The sequence below is a fragment of the Sarcophilus harrisii genome, chromosome 3 (assembly GCF_902635505.1).
Source record: "Sarcophilus harrisii chromosome 3, mSarHar1.11, whole genome shotgun sequence".
NCBI lineage: Eukaryota > Metazoa > Chordata > Mammalia > Dasyuromorphia > Dasyuridae > Sarcophilus > Sarcophilus harrisii.
The window spans coordinates 546,455,869-546,480,879 of record NC_045428.1 but is presented as its reverse complement, the minus strand read 5'-3'; the positions used below and the strand labels follow the sequence as shown (position 1 = coordinate 546,480,879).

Genomic DNA, 25,011 nt, shown 5'->3' with positions numbered 1-25,011 from the left:
GGATCACACTACTTGTGATGAATAGGTGAACCCTTGGGGTGCTGGCAGGGTGGCGCCTTGCCCTGATGTAGGCAGCCTGCCAGTGTCCAGGGCTTCTCCTTACTCTCCAAGGTAAAGTGGGCCCGAAGTGGAGAAACTCGGAGCAAAGCAAAGGAAAAAACTCCGCGGTAAAATCCCAACCGGTCTGTGGAGGACAAATCAATCAAGTAAATTTGTTGCACAACAACCCAGAGGTAAACTCCCTGTGAGACCCTTGAGTCATAAACTCTGGAGGTGTCTCTGGACAGAGATGACACCTGTGAGGCCTGAAGTCTTAAACTCTGGGTCTCTGGACAGGATAGGTTGGGGAGGCCTTCTAGGGTGACTGGAGTCAATTGGCGACAATTGGTGTGGTTGGGCATTTTGGAATTTAGATCCCGTCCAAGTTCAATGGGTGTGGCCAAGTCCCAGCCAGCCCTCTCAGAGAGAAATGAGAAAAATGATCAGAAAATACCGGTAGATAGTCCCTTGGGAGATAAATTAAATAACTGGAACGAACTGCCAAAATATAGAAGGAAAAAGCAAGGAAAGAAAAAAAAATAAGGTATTATTGTTTTGTCTGGGGTGACAAAGATATTGGTGAAGGAAAAATTAAATAACTGGAACGAACTGCCAAAATATAGAAGGAAAAAGCAAGGAAAGAAAAAAAAATAAGGTATTGTTGTTTTGTCTGGGGTGACAAAGATATTGGTGAAGGAACTATTGAAGACTGGGTGTGACAAAGACTGAATTTGTATCTGAAAGAGAAGGAAAGGATTTGATTCCATCTGCCCCTCCAAGGGCCCTCTGGGCCAGGAGGAGAACTTGGGTCTATTTTGAATTCTCTATTCTCACAAGAGGAGAGGGGACTAATTAGAGGTGCAGCTATGAAGGAATAGGACAGGAGAAACCCTCCAGCTGCAGGAGTAGTTTCTGCTGATTAGAAATACCTTTAGCAGATCCCAATTGGGAGTACACTTATCCTATACATCGGGGAAGTATGTAGAATGGAGAGAGTGAAGATGGTGGCTTCTTTTCTTTCCCTCCCACATGTCCTGACCTGCAGTAGGGCCACGTGGAACCAAGGGAAAGAAACTGCTGTTTGGTGAAATTCATTATTTTAAATATGATGGCGAAAGTGGTTTTATATTATTGGGAATTTAAAGCTGTGTTTGGGATTTTAAGTTAAAATATAGGTTATTAAAACAAAATGCTGGTAGTTTACCTTAGGGGAGGTTGGGGTTGTATCTCCCTACTTAGATGGTGTGTTGTTTTCTAGAGGTATTGGGTAATTTGTAACTGGGTTATGCCTTAAAAATTTGTCATCTCTGTTGGGCATGTATAAGTTTTATGAAATTTGGTTCAGTTATTTGCGAACCTTGAAGTTTAAAGTTTAAAAAAAATTTTTTTTGACTTAAAGATGAGGGACAAGAAAGATTGATTTGCAAAAGCAATTAATAGTTTAAATGGAGCATCTAATATTGGTTTGGGAGTGTTGAACATGTGTTGGAGAATGTTTAAGCAAGTAAGCTTTGGAAGGAGCTAGAGACCAGGCAATTTCTCATATAATGGCCTTGATACCTGTACTTCCCCCTAGTGTACTCTCTCACAGTTTTACCCAGAAGGAAAAAGAGAAGGCCTCGACCCTCGGAGCAGTTGGGAACTCAGAAAGATGATGGCTCTTACCTGATGGCAGAGAGGTACTGACCAAAGCAAGGATGAGGCAGGTCCTTCAGCAACTGCACCAGGGCAGTCACTGGGATGTTCAAAACCTGTGTGATGCTGTACTGCAAAGATATGTTTCCCCTGGCCTATATACTATGGCCTGACAACTGGTGGACGGCTGTCTCGTTTGTGGAAGGACTAACAAGGCTGCTCAACACCATATCCCAAAGGGGGACGAGCTCCAGGAATCAGACCATTCTAAAACATCCAGGTGGACTTCACTGAGCTGCCACTAGTGGGTCGCCTCAAATACTTGCTGGTCATAGTGGACCATCTGACATCATGGGTGGAGGCATTCCCCTCAGTCCAAGCAACTGTCTCAACAGTAAGGTCTTATTAGAACAAATTATTCCTAGGTATGGAATAGTGGAGAGGGTAGACTCAGATCAGGGAACACATTTTTCTGCCCAAGTATTGCAGAATCTGATTGGGACCTTAGAAATCACTTGGAATCTCCACATCCCTTGGCATCTTCCCTCTTCTGGAAAAGTAGAAAGGATGAATCAAGAAATAAAACAGCAAATGACTAAATTATCTTCAGAGACCCCACTATCTTGGACTAAATGTCTTCTTGCTGTAATCAGAATCAGAACCAAGCCACATAGAGACAGAGGGCTTTCGCCTTAGGAATTATTGTACGGTCATCCTCTCCAGGCTTGTCCTATGGGAAACTGGGACCCTATCTTAGAGACAAAGGATTTATTTCTTAAGAGATATGTTAAGTCATTGCTAGGACTTCAACAAAAGGGTTAATAGCTCAGACTCCTCTAGGTTTCCCTGTACATAGAATTCAGGTTGGAGATTGGGTGTTGATCCATTCCTGGAAAGATAAGAAGCTAACTTCGTGCTGGGACAGACCCTACCAGGTGATACTGACCTCGGACACTGCTATTTGCACCCAGGAACGAGGCTGGACATACCACACCAGAACAAAAGGACCTGTGGCACCATCTTTATCCAAGTGGACAGTTGAAGATGGGGAGATGATGGGGAGATGGGGAGACAAATTACATTTGAGGAGGGGACCTCCACTGAATGGGAACACAAACTCTGAATCCAGTGCATTATATAACTGTATGACTTTTCTTAAATTAATTACTTTGGGAGACCCTCATGGGGCTTTCCCTGAGCTTTAGGTTTGCCTATTTCCTCATGATAGCCATAGAAACCAGACCTCTGTCTGGCCAGAGAATAGAACCAGCTCCTCCTGTTCATGTAGAATATAGAGAGAACTTTTAACTTATCAAATTGTTGGATCTGTGGTGGATCCCAACAATTGAGCCAATGGCCATGGGTACCTGTCCTCTTAAGCCCAGCCTGGATCCTTAGTAACTGATCTCAAATTCATAATGGGACTGATTTCTGGAACTTAGAAGAGAAACATCAGTGGCCATTGACAGAAGATAGGTTTTGTTAAACAGGTCAAAGTTTGAAGCTGGGAAATAGTGTATGTCAGTGGACTTAACTCTGGACAAGGTAAAAGACTTTCTTTCCTTATCTTGTAGTGGACACTGCAGTTGTCAAGTGGGCACTGCAGTCGTTGTTTGGAACTCTTGGGAGCTCTGGCACAGTTGCTTAGGAATTGCTGCAGATTGACAAAAGGCTTGCTTTTATTACTCGGACTGGAGATTCAAATGGTTAGGGTGATGCTGGCCTCCAGAGAGAACAGTTAAAGTATGGCCAACCACTTGGGCTCAAGATGGAAGTTGGGGATATAGAGCCCCAATATATATGTTGAACAGAACAATTAAGCTTCAGGCAGTTGTAGAGATTATGGCTGAAGCACTAGATCTTTTGGCTGACCAAGCTCCTCAGACCAGAGAGGCTGTTTTACAACAGACTTGTGCTGGATTATTTGTTGGCCGAGTAAGGGGGAGTTTGTGAGAAACTAAATGTGTATATTTGTTGTATAAAGATTGATGACAATGGAAATCTAGTAAAAGAAGTCACTAAGAACATTAGGAAACTTGCTCATGTTCCTGTACAGATCTGGACCTCACCGTCCTGGTTTGGGGGAAGCTGGTGGAAGCAGCTCCTTTGGTTTGGCCTTATAGCTCTCAGTAGTGTTATATTACTCCCTATCTGCATACCTTGTTTTATCCAATTGATAACCAGAATAGTCCAAACCTCATTATCTAGAATGCTTAGTTTGGAAGAGAAAGCTGAAGGGTCTGTTAGATTGATGGTGTTAAAAGGACAAAGGTGTGAGCGGGTGGCCCAAGGAGACCGACAGGAACCAGAAGGGGATGAGGAATTCTATAGGGAATGTGAAGTTATGCTACAAGAATTTGAAGAGATCTCAGTGTACAAATAAGAGGGGGGACTGAATGAGATGAGGTGAGATCTTTCAAGACAGTTGTGAAAATTGAGTAAGGCTTCATCTATTTCAAAGTTTGAGTAGGCCTGAAGGACTTAAGCATTAAGTCAAGGGCATACTTAAGCCCCCTCCCTGCTATCCTTCTAAGGGCATACTTAAGTCCCTATTTCAGTCAAATATGGGCAACTATGTACTTATTGGTCAAGTTCAATTTCTTGGGGAGTTCCCAAATTTAGAATGTAAGATCCTCACCCAATAAGGATGAGGGTCAGTGGTGGGAGGGGGTATTTGTATTATGGATAAAAAGTGTTGATCCTGTCTCCGAAGGTGCCTCCTCCCTTCCATTGTCTGCTTGATGGGTGGGACACCTGATTCTCCTGAGAAGGTATAATAAACTTTGCTTTGCTTCTAGATATCTCTCCAGCTTTTTTTTATTAAATGCTGTCTGAACCACACAGTCACTAATCAACCAAGAAAAGGGCACCCCAAAAATGACAACTGTGCAACCGCGTCCGGTTAGTCACTAATCAACCAAACCAACTGGTACCCTAAGAAAAGGGCACTCCAAAAGTGGCAACTGCATCCGGTTAGACACTAATCAAACTACCCAAACCAATTGGTACCCTCAAAAAGGGCACCCCAAAAGTGACAATTGTGCAACCGTGTCCGGTTAGTCACTAATCAACCAAACCAAACAAACAAAACAAGTCTTCAGGCATAACCAGATGGTACCCCAAAAGGTACCCAGACAAACTTACTCTCCTGTGGCCAAAATGGGGTTGTCTACCATCAGGCTATTGTGGCTGGAGGCTCTGGAAAGAAATCCAGAAGGACCCGATCTCTCCAGGCCAAGAATTCAGATTCGCAGCCACCCTGCCCAAGGCAGAGACCAGAAAGTCTCTTATCTCTAATCTTGCTCATTTTCTAATTATCTCACTGGGGGGCCTCCAAATGTAATGCCGAAGAAACTGAGCAAGACAGAGATTAGAGACCAATTCAATAATTTATTAAATGGAGAGAAATACTGGGACCAATGCATCCATGTTGATCCCAGGGCTAAACGAGACTATCATCTCAAAGAGTCTAGCCCCCAGTATTGGGGCAGCAAGCTTTTTATGGAATAACAAGAACAATGACATTACTGATATTCTAATGACATCTGAAATGGATAAACCTTTATCTTGTCAAACATTAAGGAATGTCTATAAAACCTTTATCTTAAACATTAAGAGGGGATGGTTATAACCTAAGGCAGAGTAATGAACTAGGACAATTGGAGGAATTGGGTCACCCCATTAAAGGGGGACTTTGGCATAACAAGAGGACTAGGTGTTCTTGGACAATTCACTTAACCTGTTAGCCTGACAAAAAGGTCCCTTGGAGAAGGAAATGGCAAGAAAGCCCCATGATAGTTTGTTTGTCCACAAGATCAGAAAGAGCCACATATAGATTCTCTATGTATCTTAATTTGTATACTATAGTTTGCATGTTGCTGTCTTAGATTGTAAGCTCCTTGCGGGCAGAAGCTGTCTTGCCTTTGTATCTCCAGCTCTTAGCACAATGCCTGGCACTTAATAGGTGCTTTTAAAAAATTTTGATGATTGCTTGCATTCATCAGTTTTTCACTCTTATATTCCCCTTCCACTCCTCCAGTTCCTAACTTTCCCCCTTTCCTGCTTGAAATGGTTTGCTGAGTTAATGAACCCAGTTACTCAGCCTCACTATTAAATTCAACTTAAACCCTTTTAATGCTTGCCTGAGATTTCTGGTGGCTTGAGGAGGTAGGGAATGGTTTGAGAAGGCGAGGGGGTAAGATAAAAAGTAGTCTTTTTTTCCCTCCTTTTCCCCAAATAATGTAAAATGATCATGTTTTAATATCTTGAACAAAGTTGAGAAAAAATAACCAGAACACAGGGACTGAAAAATCTATCAAGCCTCCTCCTCAGTGACCTAGAAGAGGCAATTTGTAACACTCACTGACTTTGCCACTTTGCTTTCTTTGCTGGGGCCTCAAAAGTTGCCTGTAGGTTGAATGAACAGGAGCGTGACCAAGGGCTACCAGTTTGAACTGCAAAGGTTGATGAATAACTGGGGAACACATGGACTCGAACTAAAAAGTCAATCCTAGTCCTTTTTAAAAAATCCTCATTTTCCAGCTTACATTGAAGATTATTTTCTCTCAAATCATAATTTTTTCTTCTGGATGTGGTGCTGAAAAATATTTCCAAATTTTTTATAGAAAGCTAGTTTTCTTTCTTGAGGATATTTATTAGCCTCTTCACTCCATCCTCTTTCACACTCCCCTAACTCATAAGTAAAATCACTGGAAGAACCATGACTTAATATGCAGAGAAAAGTAAATCCTAGAATTTTGGAGTTAGAAGGAACATTAGAGATCATTAAGCCAGTAGAGATGGGTTTCAGGATTTTTTAAATAAAGAAATGGAAGTTCAGAGAATAGGGTTCTGTGGAAATTAATGGGGACAAAGTATAGACATGTTATATTTTTACAGTGCAAGTAATTTTCCACTTTAACAATTCCTTGTTTTGCATGACTTGGCATTGAGCTCACAAGATTTTGACACATCAGTTCATCATGAAACCAACTTTTATCCCATTAGGTAGGAACCATATCTTTGACAAACAGTTCATTTTCCCAAATGTCTCCTTGCTTACCAATTAGGTGTGAGGCAGGTTAGTTCCTATGCTATTGAAATAAGCTTATTTCCATCTCTTAGACAGATTTCTTAACTTTTCATGATGTGTGGCTTAGTGTAATATTATGTTGTACTATTTTCTTCCCATTTTGAAATTTCTACACTTCCAAAATATCCTATTTTTCAATATGTCAGTATACTTATTAAAACTCATGATTCTTTGAATAGGGACAATCCTTCCAGGTTCCACTGGAAATAAAAAAAAACCAAACAAAAATTTTTTCAAAAGAATATTTTAAGACTTTTGGTGAAAATGCTCAATCTTACAGGCTCATCCGGACTTCTGACAATGGTTTCGCAACTGATAAAAATTATTTTTTTTCAATATTGAATAATTAATCTTTGTATTATCTCATATATATCTTTATTCCTCTTCATATCAACAGTGAGCCCTTTTTAAAAAAATGGGTCTTCTTAGTGCTCTGAAGAGTTTTACTTGTTTCATATTAATTGGACAATTTTGCAGCAATAATTTGTTACTTCTTGGGGCAGCTAGGTGGCGCAGTGGACAAAGCACCAGCCCTGAAGTCAAGAGTGCCTGAGTTCAAATGTGATCTCAGACACTTAACACTGTGTGATCCTGGGGCGAGTCACTTAACCCCAATTGCCTTAGCAAAATAATAATAATAATACTAATAATTTGTTACTTCTTGGTGATGTTTTCTAGCAGCACTTTTGTTCTGTGCTTTGGTGAGTGTGCATTTCCTGGAGGAACTTAAATGATCCTTGAATGATACCAGTAACCACGGGGATATTGCTAACATTCATCATTAAGAGCTTTGTCTATGTGTATGTGTGTATACTGATCTTTACATATTTCCTAGGAGAGATAGCCACTCTTTAAAACCACAAAATGTCAGAATGTGAAACAAATAAAACACATGTCTGTGGCACAGAACTCAGCATTCAACTGAGACAACTAAGTAAAAATGGAGAAATCAGTCACATCCAATTTTTTCTTGTGAAGGTCAGAGGCTTCAATTCAGACTAATGTCTACAGAAGCACACTCATAACTATTGCTGTCAAAAGAAAAAAATATGAAACTTGCTCATCCCATGTAATAATTACCACTGTAATTGGCAGATTCTTATTTAACTACACCATCATAACCATAACTAAATAAATCATTGCTATGCAGGATATTCCAATCAACTGCTCATCCATTTAATTTTGCAAATCAGACTACCTTTCCTTGGTTATCACTCCACTTATCTCCCCTCATTATAACCTAAGATCCTTGAAGACAGATTGTCACTTTTTAAAAAATCACTATTTTTTAACCATGTTAGACACATGGTAGGTGCATAACTTTTTTCATTCAGTAAAACATTTAGAATTTGAAAGGATATCCTCTCTAAGCTGAGGTTTTTTGTTATAGACTCATCTGGTAGTGCAATGCAACCTATGAACCTCTTCTCTGAATAACACTTTTTTTAATGCAAATAAATGTGCATATATAAATATATAACTATATCTATTAATTCAGCTACCCATCTATCCCTAAAAAAGGAACCCAATTATACCGAAACAAGTATTGTAACAAAAATCTTTTAAAAGTCAATTCACAAATCCCAAATTAAGAATACTTGTTGATTAACTTTGTCATATCATCAAGTTGGGCCTGGAGATACATGACTTAGCAAGCTGGTTTCAAGCCCAGGTCTACAAATCCAAATCTGGTATCCTTGCCATACTGCTATTTAAAAACAATGATGTTTGCAGAAACACATCTATTCTGTAATGCAATACCTGTGTGTATATAATCATCTCAAGGAATGTCAAGAAGTTATCAAAACAAAATTAATTCACATGAAACATATACATATCTAATTTAATATGATCAATGCCCCACATTACTCTTAGGACAGGAACTCAATGTTCAGGAAATGATGTTAGTTAGAAGGGTTCTTAAAGCTCATCTAGACCAACCTATTCATTTTATAGATGAGAAAACTGAGCCCCCGAGAAGGAAAGTGACCTGCTAAGGTCAATATGGAAGGCATATTAGCTCTTATCTAGTCCAAAATAAATAACAATCTTCTTCTACAATATGCCCCAAACACAAGGCCATCTGGTTTCTGTTTAAAGATTTCTGATGATAGAGGAACTCATTATCTACCAAAGCAGCCCATTCCAATCCAAGTATTTTGAATTCTGGACTTATTTCCTAAAAAATGGAAACACACAAATGTCTGAAACAGAACTGCCTCAATGGAAGTATCTGCAGTCATAAGTTACTGGGCCCTAGGATTCAGCTGTCTTAAGAAGTCCTTCTCCTGACTCCACCCTATAATAACCACAAGACACAGGTCATTGGGAGTACAAAAATATGTCATTTCTTTTCTCCTTTTAATTACATCAGTTATCAAAGAAAGAAGCAGTCGTAACAAAAATACAGAGCTCTGATTTTTTTTTTTGTGGGTTTTTTTTTTTGGTTGTTTTTTTTCTTCCCTCCCCCCAGCCCCATCCCATCCTCCTGAAGTGGCCCAGCCAGCCTCATTTCAGCTGAACTTGTGCTCTGCCTGGCGATGGCTAGTTGAATAGGAGTACGCCTTGCCCAGCACCAGCCGGTCCCGCAGCAGCTTGAAGAAGGCGTAGTAGTTGCTGAAAAGGATGAGTGCCAGAGAAATGGTCTGGTGCCATTTCTCAGAGGAGACCAGTGAATACAGCTGATAGAAGATGACGGCTCCCTCCAGCAAGAGAAGGATATTAAGGATCCTCAGTGGTTTGCTAAAAAAAAACTAGCAGAGGGGAGGGGTTAATGTTCCACAAGCTGTTCTTTGGACAGAGACCCAGCCAGGATGCTTCCTCCTCCTGAAAAACTTCCTGGGATAGCCAGGGAAAAGGATCTTTCCCTTTGCTCTTTCCATAAAGCATCCTGTTCACATCTCCTCTCTGCCTTCACAATATATTCATTTGCATTATATTTACTTGTGCAGATGTGTTCACATCTACTACAATAGAATATAGCCTCCCAAAGGTCTGATCTGATTTTGTGCCCCAAAGATGGAGGCACTCAGCACAGCAGAATTGGAGTAGATCCTGGCTCTCCCTCCCAAGCAGCAAGGTCTGCCCCGTTCCTCTCAGCCCACCCCTCCAAGTCCCTTTTTCTGATAGAGAAGGCACTCACATGGAAGCGGAAGTGAGAGACGTCTGAAGGCACCGCCACGTTGTAATGGCCAATGGCTTTGTAGACATTTTTGCTGTGTTTAACCAGCACACCCTGCGGCCACATGCACTCCTCTGTCCACCTAGGGGGAAAGTCCAGCAACATCCTGTCAGAACAGATCCTTGCTGCCTGCAGCCTGTGACCTATCTCTGAGGAGAGCCCCAGAAGCACTGATGCTGGGATGAAGGCTGACGGCCATCGATGTAAAGCTGGACCAAGAGGGAGGACTCCTGGCTCACAGGCTCCACCTCTCTGCCAGGTCATGTCTCTTATCGCTCACCTACATGGCCTGGGGCTGGCCTACTACTAAGGTCTCTGTCAACTCTGCTTACAAACTGGCAATGTAACAGAGCAGGGGAAAAAAGACCGAATGAATGCTCTTAAGTGCACTAATAGCTGTTATCTACACTGCCCAGTCTGGGACCAAAGGCCTCATTCACATCCAGCACAAGAGCCTTGGAGCAGTCTTCCCTCGTCCTCCTTTCCCCAGTCTATATGTGCTAGCACACACAGCTGGAATAAAGCTTTATGTACAGACAAGGCTATATCACTCCTCGGCTCAAAACCTTTCTAGGACTCCCTACTGACTACAGACATTAGTTCAAAGTTCAAAGTGCTTTGCCTGGCATTCAAAGCCCTTGATAATCTAGACTGTTCTTAGTTTTCATACAATTTCATATACTGTAATGAAAAACTGGTTCTCTCTTGAAATCCTTCTTACTTTCCTGACTGGTCTGTACCCTTTTCCCCTTTCCATCTACTGAATTTCTACCAAGCTTAAAAGTTCAACAGAAATGCCCTGTTTTCTAGGCAGTCTTCTCTGATTCCTGGGTTGGCACACTGCTCTCATACTATATTCTGTGTATTGGCAGCCTGAACAACCCAAGAGCAAGTACTTAATAACTCCCTGCTGAATGTAGGCTTTCCAGAGCAGACGCTGTAGGAGCAGGAATAAGGTGGCCTGAATGCCCTGGGTAGGCCCTTCCAGGTCTGAGATCCCGACCTCCCCTTTTCTCAGAGCTCCAAACTGGTGATTTCAGGGAATCTTTCTCTGTCAAAGCATCAGCAGCAAGAAGGCACTTGCCTTCCTGAGAAGTGTGGTGAGCACTTGAGTGAAATCAGGTTTTTCTGACTCCACATAGAAGGAAAACGGGACTCTATCTGGGGTCGAGGTGTTCAATGGCTTTGTGGAAAGTTTTAGAATCTGTTTGACTGTGAGGTCTCCGATAGCAGGGACAGTTTGAGATCTCTCAGTTCACACTGCCCTCTGCCCTGCTTGAGATAACCCCTAGTTTTTGCTAATAAAGTAGCCCCTTTCAATGCCAAGGGCAATCTTTTTTTCCTTCCTTAGCTCTCTCTTATCCTCTCCTGTCTTCTCTAGCTGACTGTGGCTTCAATCATGCCCCTTCTACTCACTGGCTCCTTCCTGGCTACTACCTTCAAACATGTCCCCATCTCCCCCATCCTTAAAAAAGCCTTCAATGGACCCTACTATCATCCCATGCAATCACCTTGGAGCTCTCCTCTCTTTCTCAAACTCCCAGAAAAAGCTGCCAATATTCACTGCCTCCACTTCCTCCCTTCACTTGCCTCACTTCTGACCTCAGCATGCAACCAAAACATCTCTTTGAAAAGTTTTCTTGGTCACTGAACTGTCACATTTGAAGGTCTTTTTTTCAGTCCTCACTTACCTTTTTGCTGCTACCTGGTACATCTCATACACCATCCACCCTTCTCACTGGGGTTTTGTGACATTTCCTGGTTCTCCTCCTAAACCTGGCTGAGCCATTTCCCCTTTCACAAGCTCTCTTGGTGAACCCATCAGCTCCTAATAGTTTAATGATCAACACTATGCCAATGACCCACTGATTTTCTAGAAACTATGGTCCCAGGTCACCAGCTGCTTACTGACATTTCAAAGTGGATAACCTCAAAACAGCTCACCCTCATTACCTTTGCTTCAAAATCTACACCTCCCCTCCAAATCCTATTCTGTTTTTTTTTTTTTTAAATAAAGCTGATCTTTCACTCCATTCCAAATAGATTCCATTTGGCAATAAAGGTTGCTGACCTAAGAGATGAATTTGGTTATTTCTTAAATTTCACATACAAATGCTCTTTTGTTGAAGGCACCACTATCTTCCAATTTCCCAGACTTCAACAGTGACATTATCCCAGCTCTTCAACATCTCGTTCCATGTAGATACTCAGTTGCCAAATTTTGCTGTTTCTGTCTCCACAACATCTCATACTGGCCCCTATGCTCTTACTTGAAAACACAGCTATCATTACCTCTTGCCTAGATTATTTCAACAGTATTCTAATTGGTCTTCTGTCCAAAGTCCCTCCCTAACTCCATTACATTTTTCCCAATGTTGCCAAAGGGATTTTCCTAAAATGCAGATCTGAACCAATGGCTCCCTATTCCTTTAGATCAAATAAAATCTTCTCTGCTTTGTTTTTAAAACCTTCACATCCTGATCCCAACCTATCTAGTTCTACTGTACATTACTCTCCACATCCTGACCAAACTGGTCTTCTCTAAGCTCTTCCCATGCAACATTCCATGGGGTTATCTCCACACCTCTGAAATGGCCATTCCACATTTCTGGAGTGTGCAAACTCCTCACCTTCTCTTCCCAGAACAACCCTCTGCTAAGTGAAACCCATCTTGATCAACTACTAGCCCTGCCTTCAAAGAGACAACCTTTGTCCTTTACTTTGTATTTATTCTTTTCACTATGTTTATGTAGAGATTTACACATACTTGTCCTCTGCCCTGGTAGAATGGGAATCATTTGTGATTAGGGTGGCTTTGTTTTCTGTCCACCTGGCACTCAGCAGGTGCTTAATAATGGTGGAGAGAGGCTCCCTCCACGGTGTCCATTTAGATCAGGGAGCCTGGGGGCGAGGGCAGCCCCATTCAGAATGAGACTTTAAGTCATCTTCCTTTTTGAGTATTGAAGATCTGGATCAAAGTTTTTCTTCTAAAATATGTTCATATCTGGAATCCAGAAGTGCCATGGTTAAGAATCAGAAACTATGTTTTTCAATGAATCAGCAAAGCTTCGGTCTGACTATACACATGTATCAGCAGCCCAGTATGACTTTGTTTTATTAAATAAGGCATGAGATTATGGCAGTGAATGAGATGTGGAAGTGAACTCTTTAAAGGAAGCAGGACATGCTGGCTGAGAATCTGGACTGGGAGTTACAAGACCTGGATTCAGACATGTATTTGAACAAATAACTTAAAGCCGTAGCACTCTCTTCCTCATCAGAAATGTCCAGGCTGCCTTCCAGGAGGCTGTTATGAGGAACAGGTTTTTCAGACCTTAAAGGACTAAAGAAAGGGAGATGATGATGACAGTGAGATTCTCTCTTTGTAAAATAGGTGTATCAGTACACTGCAGAAGTGCAGGTCCTCAGAGGGCGTCATTGAAATGCTCGGAGGAGCAGGAATCTCCGTCAGCCTCCACCAAACACCTGGAGTGTCTTTGCTCCTGGGGCAGGTAGTTCATTTTTGCAAAGTTCCTCAACAACTGCTCAGCATCACAGATTTAGATCTGGAAGAGACCTTAAAGGTCACCAAGTCTAACCCTTTCATTTTTACCTATGGAGAAATTGAGGTGCAGAGCACTTGTCCAGGTTCACCCAGCTAGTCTGAGTCTGCAGAGGAATTTGAACACAGAAGTCCAGATGTTCAGAGCTTAATCCACGATTCCTAATTGAGGGGCCAAGCAGAAAAAGTCTACTCCTGTTTCCATAGATTATACAGGGCTGGATGGCACAATGGCAGGAGAGTTAGGTCTCAGATACTTACTAGCTTCAGTTTCTCCCTAAGCGGTTGTGAGGATCAAATGAGATAATATTCTGAAGTGCTTAGCACAGTGGCTGGCACATTGCAGGCACTATAACAAATTCAGCTGTTATTATTATAGAGCTTAGAAAGGACCTTAAAACTTTCAGGTGCAGAGTGACATGCCCAGAGTCACACAGTAGCAGAAGTGAGTTTAAAACCCAGGTCCTCAGGACTGAAATCCACTGATCTTTCTGCCAAATTGCCTGCTGAGAATCCTAGTTAAGTAAAGACAGTATGTTAAAATACCTAAAATGGGAGTTCTTAGGGGTTGCTTTCAAAGAGGGGGCTTCTTCTGTCATTCCTTCTATAACTTTGGAATCACAGCCCTAAGTCCTGCTTGAGCCCCTGCCCTTTCACAGTCCGTCAGTGGTGACCAAACTCCCTTCAGCTTTGGCATCATTCCACTAAGCACCCGCCCCCACTTACTGATGCTGAAGCACGTTGGAGCAGAGGGCAGGGTCCACCTTTTGCCAGCAGCCCAAGTGGGCAGCAGCTTTGTGGAGCAAGTCGCAGTAGTGTGCAGGCAGAAGGTGCTGGGTGAGGATCACAGAGGTGCTGATGGACACTAGCAGGAAGAGCTCACAGGACCAGCGCTTGTCATAATAATGGGTGTTCTGGGGAGGGAGACAAAGGAAGGGGGAAATGTGGAAGCATTAGAAAAGAGGAGAGATCCATCCTCTTGGGGCCTACCTCTTTATTAGTTCCCAGGCCTCCTCTTAAGGAGAAAATAATGTTCCCATAGGAATCTCCTTTTTTTCTAGATAGTAAACCTTTAGCTTGGATTTTACTAGAGATTTAGATTTACTAAATTTCAGAGCTGGAAGGGACCTCAGAGGCCTTGAACATTCAAGAATCCCTTTTAAAACAAAGTGGATGAGCCCAGTTATCCAGTTTCTGCCCAAAGATCTCCAGGAAGCTCTGGAAGGAAATCTGTCCTTCCCTTCAGTCTGCCTCTTCCCTCCATTTCCCCTAGGATCAAACAGAACTGATCTAATTCCTTAGGCAAGGGGTGATACTTTAAATACTAGTAAGCAGCTAACTTGTCTCTAACAAGCCTTCTCTTGTCCTGGCTAACTGTCTCCCTCTCACTCTAGAACTCATTCTTTCCTTGGGGGTTTACCCCACCATCTTAGGTATCCCCTCCCCCCAGCTTGTCCATGTATTTCTTAAAATATAGCTCCTAGAACTGAATACGGTATTCTAGATATGACTCAGCCCAGCAGAACTATTATAATTCTAGTCCTGAACATCGAGACGCTCTTAATTCAGCCTAGATTCATTTTTTTGGCTGCCTCAACAATACTGACCTATCTTTTAAAATAAAATTTTATTGATATCTTCTGGTTTTTGTATCTCACTACTTCTCTTAGCTTTCCCTCTCCCAAAGAGCTACCCTTTATAATAATGAATATATTATTTCTTTTTTTTTCCTGAGGCAATTAGGGTTAAGTGACTTGCCCAGGGTCTCACAGATACTCACAGATAGATAATATTTCTTTTAAAAAAGAAAAGAGTTTCTGTGGAATTGATCTATATATCAAAAAGCCTGACATAACAAGCTGTTTTTGACATCTATGATCTATCTCTGCAAAGAAGCCTTCTATTTACTCTTTGGAAGCTGGGCAGCACAGTATATAGAGTACAAAGGCTGGGAAGTCAGGGGACCTGAGTTCAAGTTAAGCCTCAGATACTAGTTGTGTGACTTTGAGCAAATCACTTACCTCTGCCTTATTTTCCCCATCTCTAAAATGAAGAAAATAAATAGTATATACTTCATTTTGTAAGGATCAAATAAGTTTGCTTTGCAAACCTTAAAGCGATATATATATATATATACACACACACACACACACACACACACACACACACATATATAATATTATGACTTATTATTCTTTGGGCCATGCTAGGTCATTATAATTTTGTAGCATTTAGTTTTGACTGATGTTCTACCATTTACTATGTCATAGTCTTTGTGTATACTGTTTTCCCAGTTCTGTTTACTTCTCTTTGCTTCGGTTCACAAAAGTCTTCCCATGTTTCTATGTATTTCTCAGTCATTATCTATTTTGTGGCATAGTAATAAATAGTTCCATTATACTCAGTTAGCACAATTTATTTAACCATACCCATTTGATGGGTAGGAACAGTTCAGTGACAACATGTGGACAATTATATACAAATAAGATAGAAACAGGATAAATTAGAAATAATCAATAGGCAGAGAAATTAGAATTAATGGGGATTGGGAAATGTTTTAGGTAGAAGGTGGGATTTTAGCTGGAACTTGAAGGAAGTGAGGGGGGTAGAAGTGGGAGGAGGGGAGGAAGGGAGAACATGGGTGGGGGGGAGAGTGTCCTCAGAGAGTGAAGATGAAGGAGAGCATTCCAGGCATGGGGGACAGCCAGTAAAAATTTCCAGAATCAGATCATGAACTATCTTGTTTGAGGAACAGGAAGACGACCAGTATAGCTGGACACAAAGGGGGTCAGGTTTAGAAACCTGGAAAAGGATCTGTATTTGTATATATGTGTGTATGTGAAGGGCACAGATTAGGAAGAGCTTTGCATGCCAACATGAAGACGTTTATACCAGATCCTGGAGGTGATGAGATACCAGTGAACATGGGTACAAGAAGTGATGTGGTTAGATCCGAGATTTAGGAAGATCACTGACAAATGAGTGAAGGATGGACAGGAGAGGCTTGAGACAGGCAGATTCACTTAGCAGGCTCCAGCTAGTCCAAACGTGAGGGAACAAGGGGCTGCCTCAAGGCAGTGTCACAAGAAAGGAGGGGACATGTCCTGAGAGACACTGCAAAGATAAAATCAATAATCTTTGGAAATAGATTGGATGGAAAATAATAGGGAATGAGGAGTCAGTTCCCTTCAGGAGATAATGATAGTTTTGAGTCTGAATGACTGGGAGAATAATGGTACCTTCAATTGTAATAGGGAAGTTAGGAAGATGGGTTTGGAATGAGAGGAAATGAGTCCAGTTTGGGATATGCTGAGTTTAAGATGTTGATGAGAAAACAAATTTGAGATGAGGCAGTTAGAGATTCAAATCTTGAGGTAAGGAGAGAGGATAGGGTTGGATAAGCATATATAAGAATCCTCAGCATAGAGTTGATAATTAAACCCACAGGAACTGATGAGATCACTAAGAGAAATGGCCCTGTGAGGTTTTCTATATTGCTATTAGTTGCCTATATACTTTGGTTATCAGACTCTTATCAGCTATTTGGTGACATTTTTTCCCCTTTCTCACACTGCTGACTTATATTCAGCTTACATGTCTTTTCCTTACCAATCCATTCTACCCCCAGCCCAACTCTTCTTCAGAGGAAATAATGACATCTTCTCAATGATTCTTTTTTTTTTTTTTTTTTGGTGGAGGGGAGGATTTTTTTTTTGGGAGGGGGTGAGGGAGTAGGGTTGGTTTTTTGGTTCTTGTCACAGCTCCTTGTGAAACTGACTTTGTTGAGCCCTGAGTATGATTTACAGCAATCTCTACTAAATTTCATCTAATTCAGTTTAGAAAAAAGTTCTGGCATGTACAGATCTAGTTGAATCCCAATTGTTGAAAGAATTGGATAAACTCTCTTTGGCTTTGTGTCACCTTCACATCTGATGCAGCATCCATCATATTTACCTTTTTCCAAGATTGAAATATTAAATCGCCCAGGTTAAGTTTTCTAAGGCACTCCACCTAAAGACCTTTCTTTTAAGATTACATTGAACCACTAATAACTCATCTATATGTTCAGTCATTCAAACTCTATCATTTAGCTCACATCTCTCTACTTGTTCTATCAAGAAGAACTTGAGATACCATAATAATATAACAATAAATAACTGTCCTTTGCAGAAAAGCCACACAATAAACAAATGAGAGAAGATAAGAGAAGGAGGCACATCTTTTCAGAACCTACGACTGGGGAAAATTTATAAGCAAACAAGAATACATCACACACACACAAAAAAAATGAAATTTTGACTTTATAAAATTTTAAAAGCTTTTGCATGAGTAGAACCAATGTAACTAAAAGAAGAGAAATATATTAGAAAAAAATTTTCCTATTCTTACACCTAAAGCATTTCGGGAACTGACAGATTTATGATTAGAGGCTAATCCTTATGCTGAATGGTCAAAGGATGGAAATAGTTTTCAAAAAGATAATATGGAAAAATACAAACATCAAGAACCATAAGAAAAAAATGCTGTAAATCACAATAATTAGATAAATGCAAATTAAAACAGCTTGATATTTCACCTCATGTCCAGAAAACTGGTAAATATGAAAAGCAGTCAGTATTGGAGAAGCCATCTGGAGACAACCATACTATTGCACTGCTGGTGGATCTCTGAACTAGGTTCCTTTGTTTTGGAACACTGGAATTATGCAAGAAAGATCACTAAGTTGAGACCAGTGATTCCACCACTGGGTTTAAGAGGTCAGTGACAAAAAGTAAGAGCCCATATAGCACAAAATATTCACAGCAGCATCCTATTGTATCAAAAAACTTGAAACAAGTTGGATGCCCATTGATAGGAATTCAGAGAAATGTGGGAAAATTTGTATGAACTGATTTAGAACAGGAAAAGTACAATCAAGAGAACAATAAAAGATGGAGTAAAATAATAATGTAAATGATAACTCATAAATATTTCAGAATTCTCTTCCTGAGTGAAGAGAATAGACTGTGAAACATACAATGCTGTTGTGTCACATGCACCATCAGACAAAGTTGTTTTGTGGGTTGGACTCTGCTTAGATTTACCTTGATCACAAGGAAACAATGGAGGTGGATGTGGTTGGGAGTGGCTACTAGAAAATGATGTAGTGAACACTCCACCTGGAGGCTCCACTTGGAGCCCCTGGTCCTGAGTTCAGCTCTGCCACGTACGGCATTAACTTGGTCAGACCACCTAGCCTCTTTAGACTCAGAGTAAGTGATTGCTAAGAACCCTTCTGGTTCTAGCTTTGTAATTCTGTGATGTCTCTTTTAAAAAAGAGAAGACATGAGACTCCCTGATCAAGGCTTGGCTGAGATCCGGGTAAGTTGATTTTCTGTCCTTAATCTAGTTTAAAAAAGGATCTGATGACCAGAGCTGTCTGATGGGATCCTGTCCCAGCAGAGAGGAGAGAGCTAGTTTTGGGGGCAGGGAAGGTGCGGAGTCCCTGCTGGTTAATGTGACACTGACTGGCTAGCTCAGTAATTCCCTTCTGTGAGCCCAGTCTTCTCATCTGTCAGTTTGGGCTAAAGCTCCTCATAGCCCTCACAGGCTGGTTTTGACCACTGGGCCTTGGACACCAGAACTCTGAATGACTAGTTAGCTGTAGACCAGCCCGGGGAGCCCCCCTGCCTGAGGGCATGCGAGAAGCTTCCTACACAGAAGCACCACCCTTTGCTGTATGCTGTACCTACCTTCACAAACCACACCGGCACAAAGGCCACATAGTAGGCACTGAGCATGGAGCTAACCAGCACCTCCTTCATGCGCCAGTTGAAATCCATCTTGAGGAACTCCACCTCATTGCGGATGAGATCAGGGGAAAGGCAGCAGGCATGGGTGGGCATGGCCTCTGAACCATACAGCTGCTGCGTGTGCTGCTTCCATGTCTCTTTCAGAACCGTCAGGTAGTCCCGGCTCCGGGAAGGAGGGCTGCCCCCACTGCCTCCCGTCTCCCGAGGACCAATGTTGGCCACTTGGGTGAAGAGGTTTGTTTTTCGAAAGTCATAGTTCAGCTGCAGGAACGGGATGTACATTCCAAACCTGGAGCAGGAGGAAGAGTAGACTGTAGGGATAATCATGATTGTACAGGAGGGTACATTAGATACCACCTAATCCTAAACATTAATTTTGCAAATTAAAAAAACAAAGATCAAGTGAAGTGACTGGCCCAATGCTATTCATCCCAATTAGGTCCCACTACTGGGATGGGAACTAAGATCATCTGACTCTGGATATAACAAGAACTGATATTTATAAGGGTTCTGATGTCCCTGACCTCATCTCATCCTCCCAAAGCCCTGTGAGTCCAATGCCCTTCCCATTACCTCACACTGCCTCCTTGTAGGGATCCCCCTGCCTTGACTCCTTATCCTATCCTTCCCCTTCCAAACTCCACCATGGTCTAGGCCCAAGGCAGATCCTGCTCCTGACCTTGACTTAAGAGAAGTCTTAGAGTACTTCCTGGGTCTCAATTTTCATATCTCTTCAATGGAGAGAAGATTATAAAGGAGCCCTGCAAGGAGAGTGAGAGCTGGGAAAGGGCAAAGGGTTACTTACGGGTAACAGAGGAACAAGAGGTTAAGAAAGGAGTAGGTCCTGAAGAGGTGGACGATGGAACGGCACAGGCTCCACCCCGTGCCAGTGAGGACGGCAAAGCGTGTGATGACCAAGAAGACTGAGCGTGGGAGGGAGACCTTGCTGCTCTGGGAAGCCTGGCAGGGGGGAATAAATGCATGCTTATAAGGCAGGATGCGTTCCCCTCTCTGTCTGGGAGTATCTTTCACTTTCCCATCTCCCTGCCCCCTGCACAGCCTATGATCCCACACCTAAAGAGTCAGGAGAAAAGGGACAGCAGATGATCTCCATCCCCTTTACCTTGACTATAGGACTTAGATTAAGACAATCTTCAGAGAGATCCAAGCTAAGCTGGACTCTTTCAAAGATGGGGAAGTGACACCCAGAGTGATTAAGTAACTTCATCAAGTGCTAACAAATAAAAAAGAATCAGGATTTAAACTCAGATCCTCTGAATCTAAATCCAAGGCTCTTTCTCCTAATCCCATAAATTTGTCTATACAGCAATAAACTGTCCCCTGAGAAGCACGTGGAACTGATAGGAGGTCTTGAGGAGGGAGATCACTTATTTAGCTCTTCTCCAAACAAGTCCAGCAAGAGAGAGGAACATCTTGGCTGGAACCACATGAGGAAGTGGGTAAAATCAGGCTGTGGAGAAATGCCCCAGTGTCGAAGGCTATGGCAGGAACTGTGGCAGCTACTTTGGAAACACATGCATCATCAGGGTTGGGGAAGGGGGTAGGGAGGGAGGCCATAGTGGGGAATAGAATAGATGAGAACCCAGACTTGGATAATAAGGGTCCTAACCCTCTACAAAGCAATCACCTCCTTCACAATGGCCCCAATGAGTCTCCGACCCAGTACCAAGGTGGTAACGGCCAGCACGTTGAAGTCAATCAGATGGAAGTTCTGTTAGGTAAAGAAGTCCAATGATCAAAAAGGGCAGTGCTTAGAGCCCTCCTCCCCATAACCAACACCAATAAGCTCCATTTACAGACCTGTTTAGAACTTGCAGAATGCTTCCCTCCCAAGCACCCTTTAAGGATGTGCACTTTGCTCCCCGGGTAGAAACATAGAAAAAGAGCTAAAAAGCCAGAAGGAACTCAAGAGATTTACCTAGGGTACTTACCTCATTCTTAAAAGGTGAATCTGACACCGAAAGAGAGGCATTCATTCTGCTCATGATGGTATTACAAATCAGTGGCAGAGAAGGGAACCTAGAACCCAGTCTTGGATCAAGTCCTTTGGCTTTGGGGTCTATGACTTCTGGACTACACATTGCTTTGGGGACTGTTTCCCCCACATGTTAAATGGTAGTAACTCATGTCCTACTCACCTCATAGAAATGGGTTGAGAATACAGTGGGATCAGGTGGAGAAGGACATAAAATGTACTCTATGGGAATCTGGCCCTTATACAACTCCCTATACAGGCTCCATGTTAGTGAATCACATGGCGTGTCAGAGCTGAAATGGCTCTTAGGGATCATCTTGTCCAAACTCCCCCATTTTTCAGAGCAGGAAACTGAGGTAGGGCAACTTTGTATCAGCTTTCAGTTCTGAGTGAGGGAAATATAGAGCCAGAGAAGTAGGGGGTGTAGTGTTTTGGTCCTCAAGTAGTAACCGGAGTTGAGAAGGAATGCTGAGACTCCAAGGCAGACACCCAGATGGGAAACCCAAGCTGAGCAGGAACCTACCAGGGAAGTATGTGACGGAGGGTGAGAAGGCGGGTACCACCAGACAGTCTTGTAGATGTTGATGTAGTGGACGAAGAGAGCCACAAGATGGCAGAAGAAGAGCTGCAGTTCAAAAAGGATGCTTGGCTGGACAGGCAGCTCTGGGATCTTGCAATGCCGAAGGGGGATCACTGTCTGAGTAGCCAGAGGGGGACTGGAAAGGCCTGTGCCTGAGCTGCTCCTGAGGGGGAGTAACATTAGAGAAGGGTGACCAGAGAGCCACCATCTCCTGGGGGAACAAGAGAAAGGACTGGGGTAGGGCAGGGGAAGAAGTTGTCCCTATGTGGACAGCATATGGAAGGAAGGAAATTAGCATCTATTAAGTACCTATCATATGCCAGATTTTTACAAATATCTCATTTAATCCACACAACAACAAAGAAAACTGAGGCAAAGAGAGATGAAGTGATTTCCCAGGGTTGAACAGCTGGTGAATGTCTAAGCAGGTGGCCACACACCAAACTCAGGTCTCAGGGAGTGTAGGCCCAGGGCTCTCCAAGCAGCTCCCCAGCTGCAGCCATATGAATGAGAACCTTCTATAGGACATCTGATTCTGACTTGTTTTCAGGGCTAGAGATCCATCATCTAACTGCCATCTCCACACATAAATCCCACTAGTGTCTGAAACTCAACATGTCTAAAATAAAAGTCTTCAGACAAACTTGCTCCTTCTTCTGACTCCCCTATTTCTGTCTGTGGGACGACCATTCATTCACTTGGTCTCACCATGAAAAACCTTGCTATTATATCTTCTTCCTCCCTCTTCCCATCAAATAAGGTCCTCAAAAAAATCTTTTCAAATTCAATTCCAGTATCTTTCATATCATCCTCTGCCCCCATGCATTCTTCCACCATCCTACTTAGAGGTCACTTTTTGGGGGGAGAGAGGGAGCAAGGCAATTGAGGTTAAGTGGCTTGCCCAGGATCACAAAGTTAGGAGATAAGGCCACATTTGAACTCAGGTCCTCCTGCCTCCAGGGCTGATGTTCTGTCTTGCAGCCCCCCCCCCCCATATGCTTGGCAAATAGTAGGTGCTTGCTGATTATCGCCCCCCTCCCCATCTAGGAGGATGCAATAGCAACCTTATAACTCTTCTCACTGCCACAATAGACTTTCTTCTTTGCAGACTTGCCCAAAACTCGGTAAGAGCCCCTTCTATCTTCTACCCAGTTCAGTCAAAACTTCCCCATAGCCCCACTGCCTCTCTGGTCTTCTCTCACAGCGTTCTCCTCAACGTTATGCACAGAAGCTACATCATTCTGCCCCTCAGAAAAGCCCTGGGCGCCCACCCTTCTGCACCCCGCCTCTCTGCTTAGGGTGTCGCTCGCTCCCTCTTTTAGGAGTAAAAGTCCCATTCAAACTTCGCCCCCCCCCCCTCCCCGCAGGAAGCACGCTAGGATGCTCTCCCACTGTCCAATGCCCTTATTAGGGCTTGGGGGCGGGGCCTGGGATGCGGGCGGAGCTTTGGCCCCTCCCATGGGCCTGGGAAGCCCGCACAGCAAAGGCTGGCCTAAGGACTGGCCCGAGTCACACAAACAGCGCCCGTCAGCGCCACGGAAGTGCTAGTCACCACTATGCTTACCTTAAGGACAAGAGTGGGTCCTTCCCGGTGCCGGCCCCGGAGCAGGGGGAGCCCCTTCACCCCCCGACCCCCCAACATCTCGCAGCCCTGGGGGAACCCCGGCTCACCTAGCCCTGGATCGGACGCCCGTGACCGAAGAGCTGGAGGCGTGCCCGGGCCCGCCGCTCGGACCCGTCTCGCAGAGTGGGTTTCGGCAGTAGGACGTCCTGTTGGGGCCTCTCCGTCCTCCTGCGCCCCCAAACACAGGGTAGAACCAAGAGTCACGGGGGGGTGGAGCCTACAAGGTACCCGCCCGCAGCAGGCAGCCCGGCCCCGCCCCCTGGTCAGCGCCCCCCCCCACTCCAGCCGCTGGGACTTCAGAGGCCCCGCCCCCGCCGCGCCGCTCCCGTTCCAGGCCCGGCCCCCCCTCTAAGCCCCGCCCCGAACCGAAGGCGCGCGCCCCCCTCCTTCCTTTCCCCTCCCCTTCTCTTTTCTTCCTCCTCCCGACACCCGGCGCGAGACTCGGGTCTGAAGAGGGCGGTGGTTCGGCGTTACAATTACCCAAGGTTCCCGTCTCTGCTCCAGCCGGTCCCCGCCTAGCCCAACCCAGCCCGGTCCATTGCGCCCCGGTTCGGCCCCACTCACCCATCTCCACCCCCGGCGCTCCCCTCGCCGCCGCCGCCGCCGCCGCCGCCCTTGCGGACAATATGTCGGCGGCGACGGCGGCCGGGAGGGGACAAACCACCGCAACCCCGTGCCTGGGCCCGAGGCGCGCGCTCTCGCCCCGCGCGGCTGCTTCATTTGCATAGAAGGGAGGGAGGGAGGAGAAGCGGGGGCGTGCATTAAAGGATCCTCCGCGGGGATCTTGGGGATTCTTTTCCTTCCCCCTCCACCGTCTCCAAAGGCATGCTTGAATAAACTGGAAGGGTCGTTAGAGGCCTTTTACAAAGGGTCAAAGAAGGCTCCCCTGGGAATTCACCCCCCCCCCCCGTGTGACGTCCTTGCTCCTCTCCGAGCCTCAGTTTCTCCCCTCTGTACAACTAAGGCGCTGGCTCTGTAAATGAGGACGATCTAAGGAGCTCCCTCAGTTCTTTCTTCTGGAATTCTGAGGGATGATGTCCAAGGCCACAGGGCCAGTCACTGGCAGCGAGGAGCAGCAGAACCCAGATCTCCTGCCTCTCAGCGCCTCACACCCGCTTGCGATCCCACACTGCCGCATGGCACGGGAGACCCCCAGCCCTTCACTCATCAAGAGCAAAGGGGGTCTGAGCCTTTGTGCGGGGGCGGGGTGGGGGGGGTTAACCTGGATCCTAAGAACTTTTTTTTTCATTTCAATAACAATTTCAATGTCATTTGTTTGCTTTGTAATTTTTTAAATTTTATGCATTTAAAAATATTGTTCTGAGAAGGGGTCTGTAGGCTTTTTGCCAGATTGCTCAGGGGGTCCAAGAAACATAAAAGCTCAAGAACGCTCCTCTCCTTGAGAGGACATTAGAAGTCTGTGACAGCTTTAACAGATCCAGCCTTCGAATCCCTTCTGTGAAAGGTTATCCCTTGGTTGCCCAATTAATTCGGTCTGTGGTGTAGTTCT

General features: G+C 43.9%; 1 protein-coding gene across 2 annotated transcripts; it reads right to left on the bottom strand.

The window, feature by feature from the left end:
* Positions 1-9,091: 9,091 nt before the first annotated feature.
* On the bottom strand, positions 9,092-24,181 carry TMEM39B (transmembrane protein 39B). 2 transcript variants are annotated; one of them, XM_031962270.1, is made up of 9 exons: positions 24,066-24,181; positions 23,549-23,669; positions 21,821-22,040; positions 20,950-21,033; positions 20,107-20,261; positions 19,242-19,590; positions 14,236-14,423; positions 9,909-10,029; positions 9,092-9,519 (listed from the first exon to the last, which is right to left on the bottom strand). In XM_031962270.1, exons 1-9 carry the CDS (start codon positions 24,067-24,069, stop codon positions 9,280-9,282), a joined length of 1,482 nt encoding a protein of 493 aa, XP_031818130.1. In that variant the 5' UTR covers positions 24,070-24,181; the 3' UTR covers positions 9,092-9,279. The 2 variants fall into 2 exon arrangements, with proteins under 2 accessions (XP_031818130.1, XP_031818131.1); XM_031962271.1 differs by lacking the exons at positions 23,549-23,669; positions 24,066-24,181 and adding an exon at positions 22,942-23,155.
* Between the last annotated feature and the right edge of the window lie 830 nt (positions 24,182-25,011).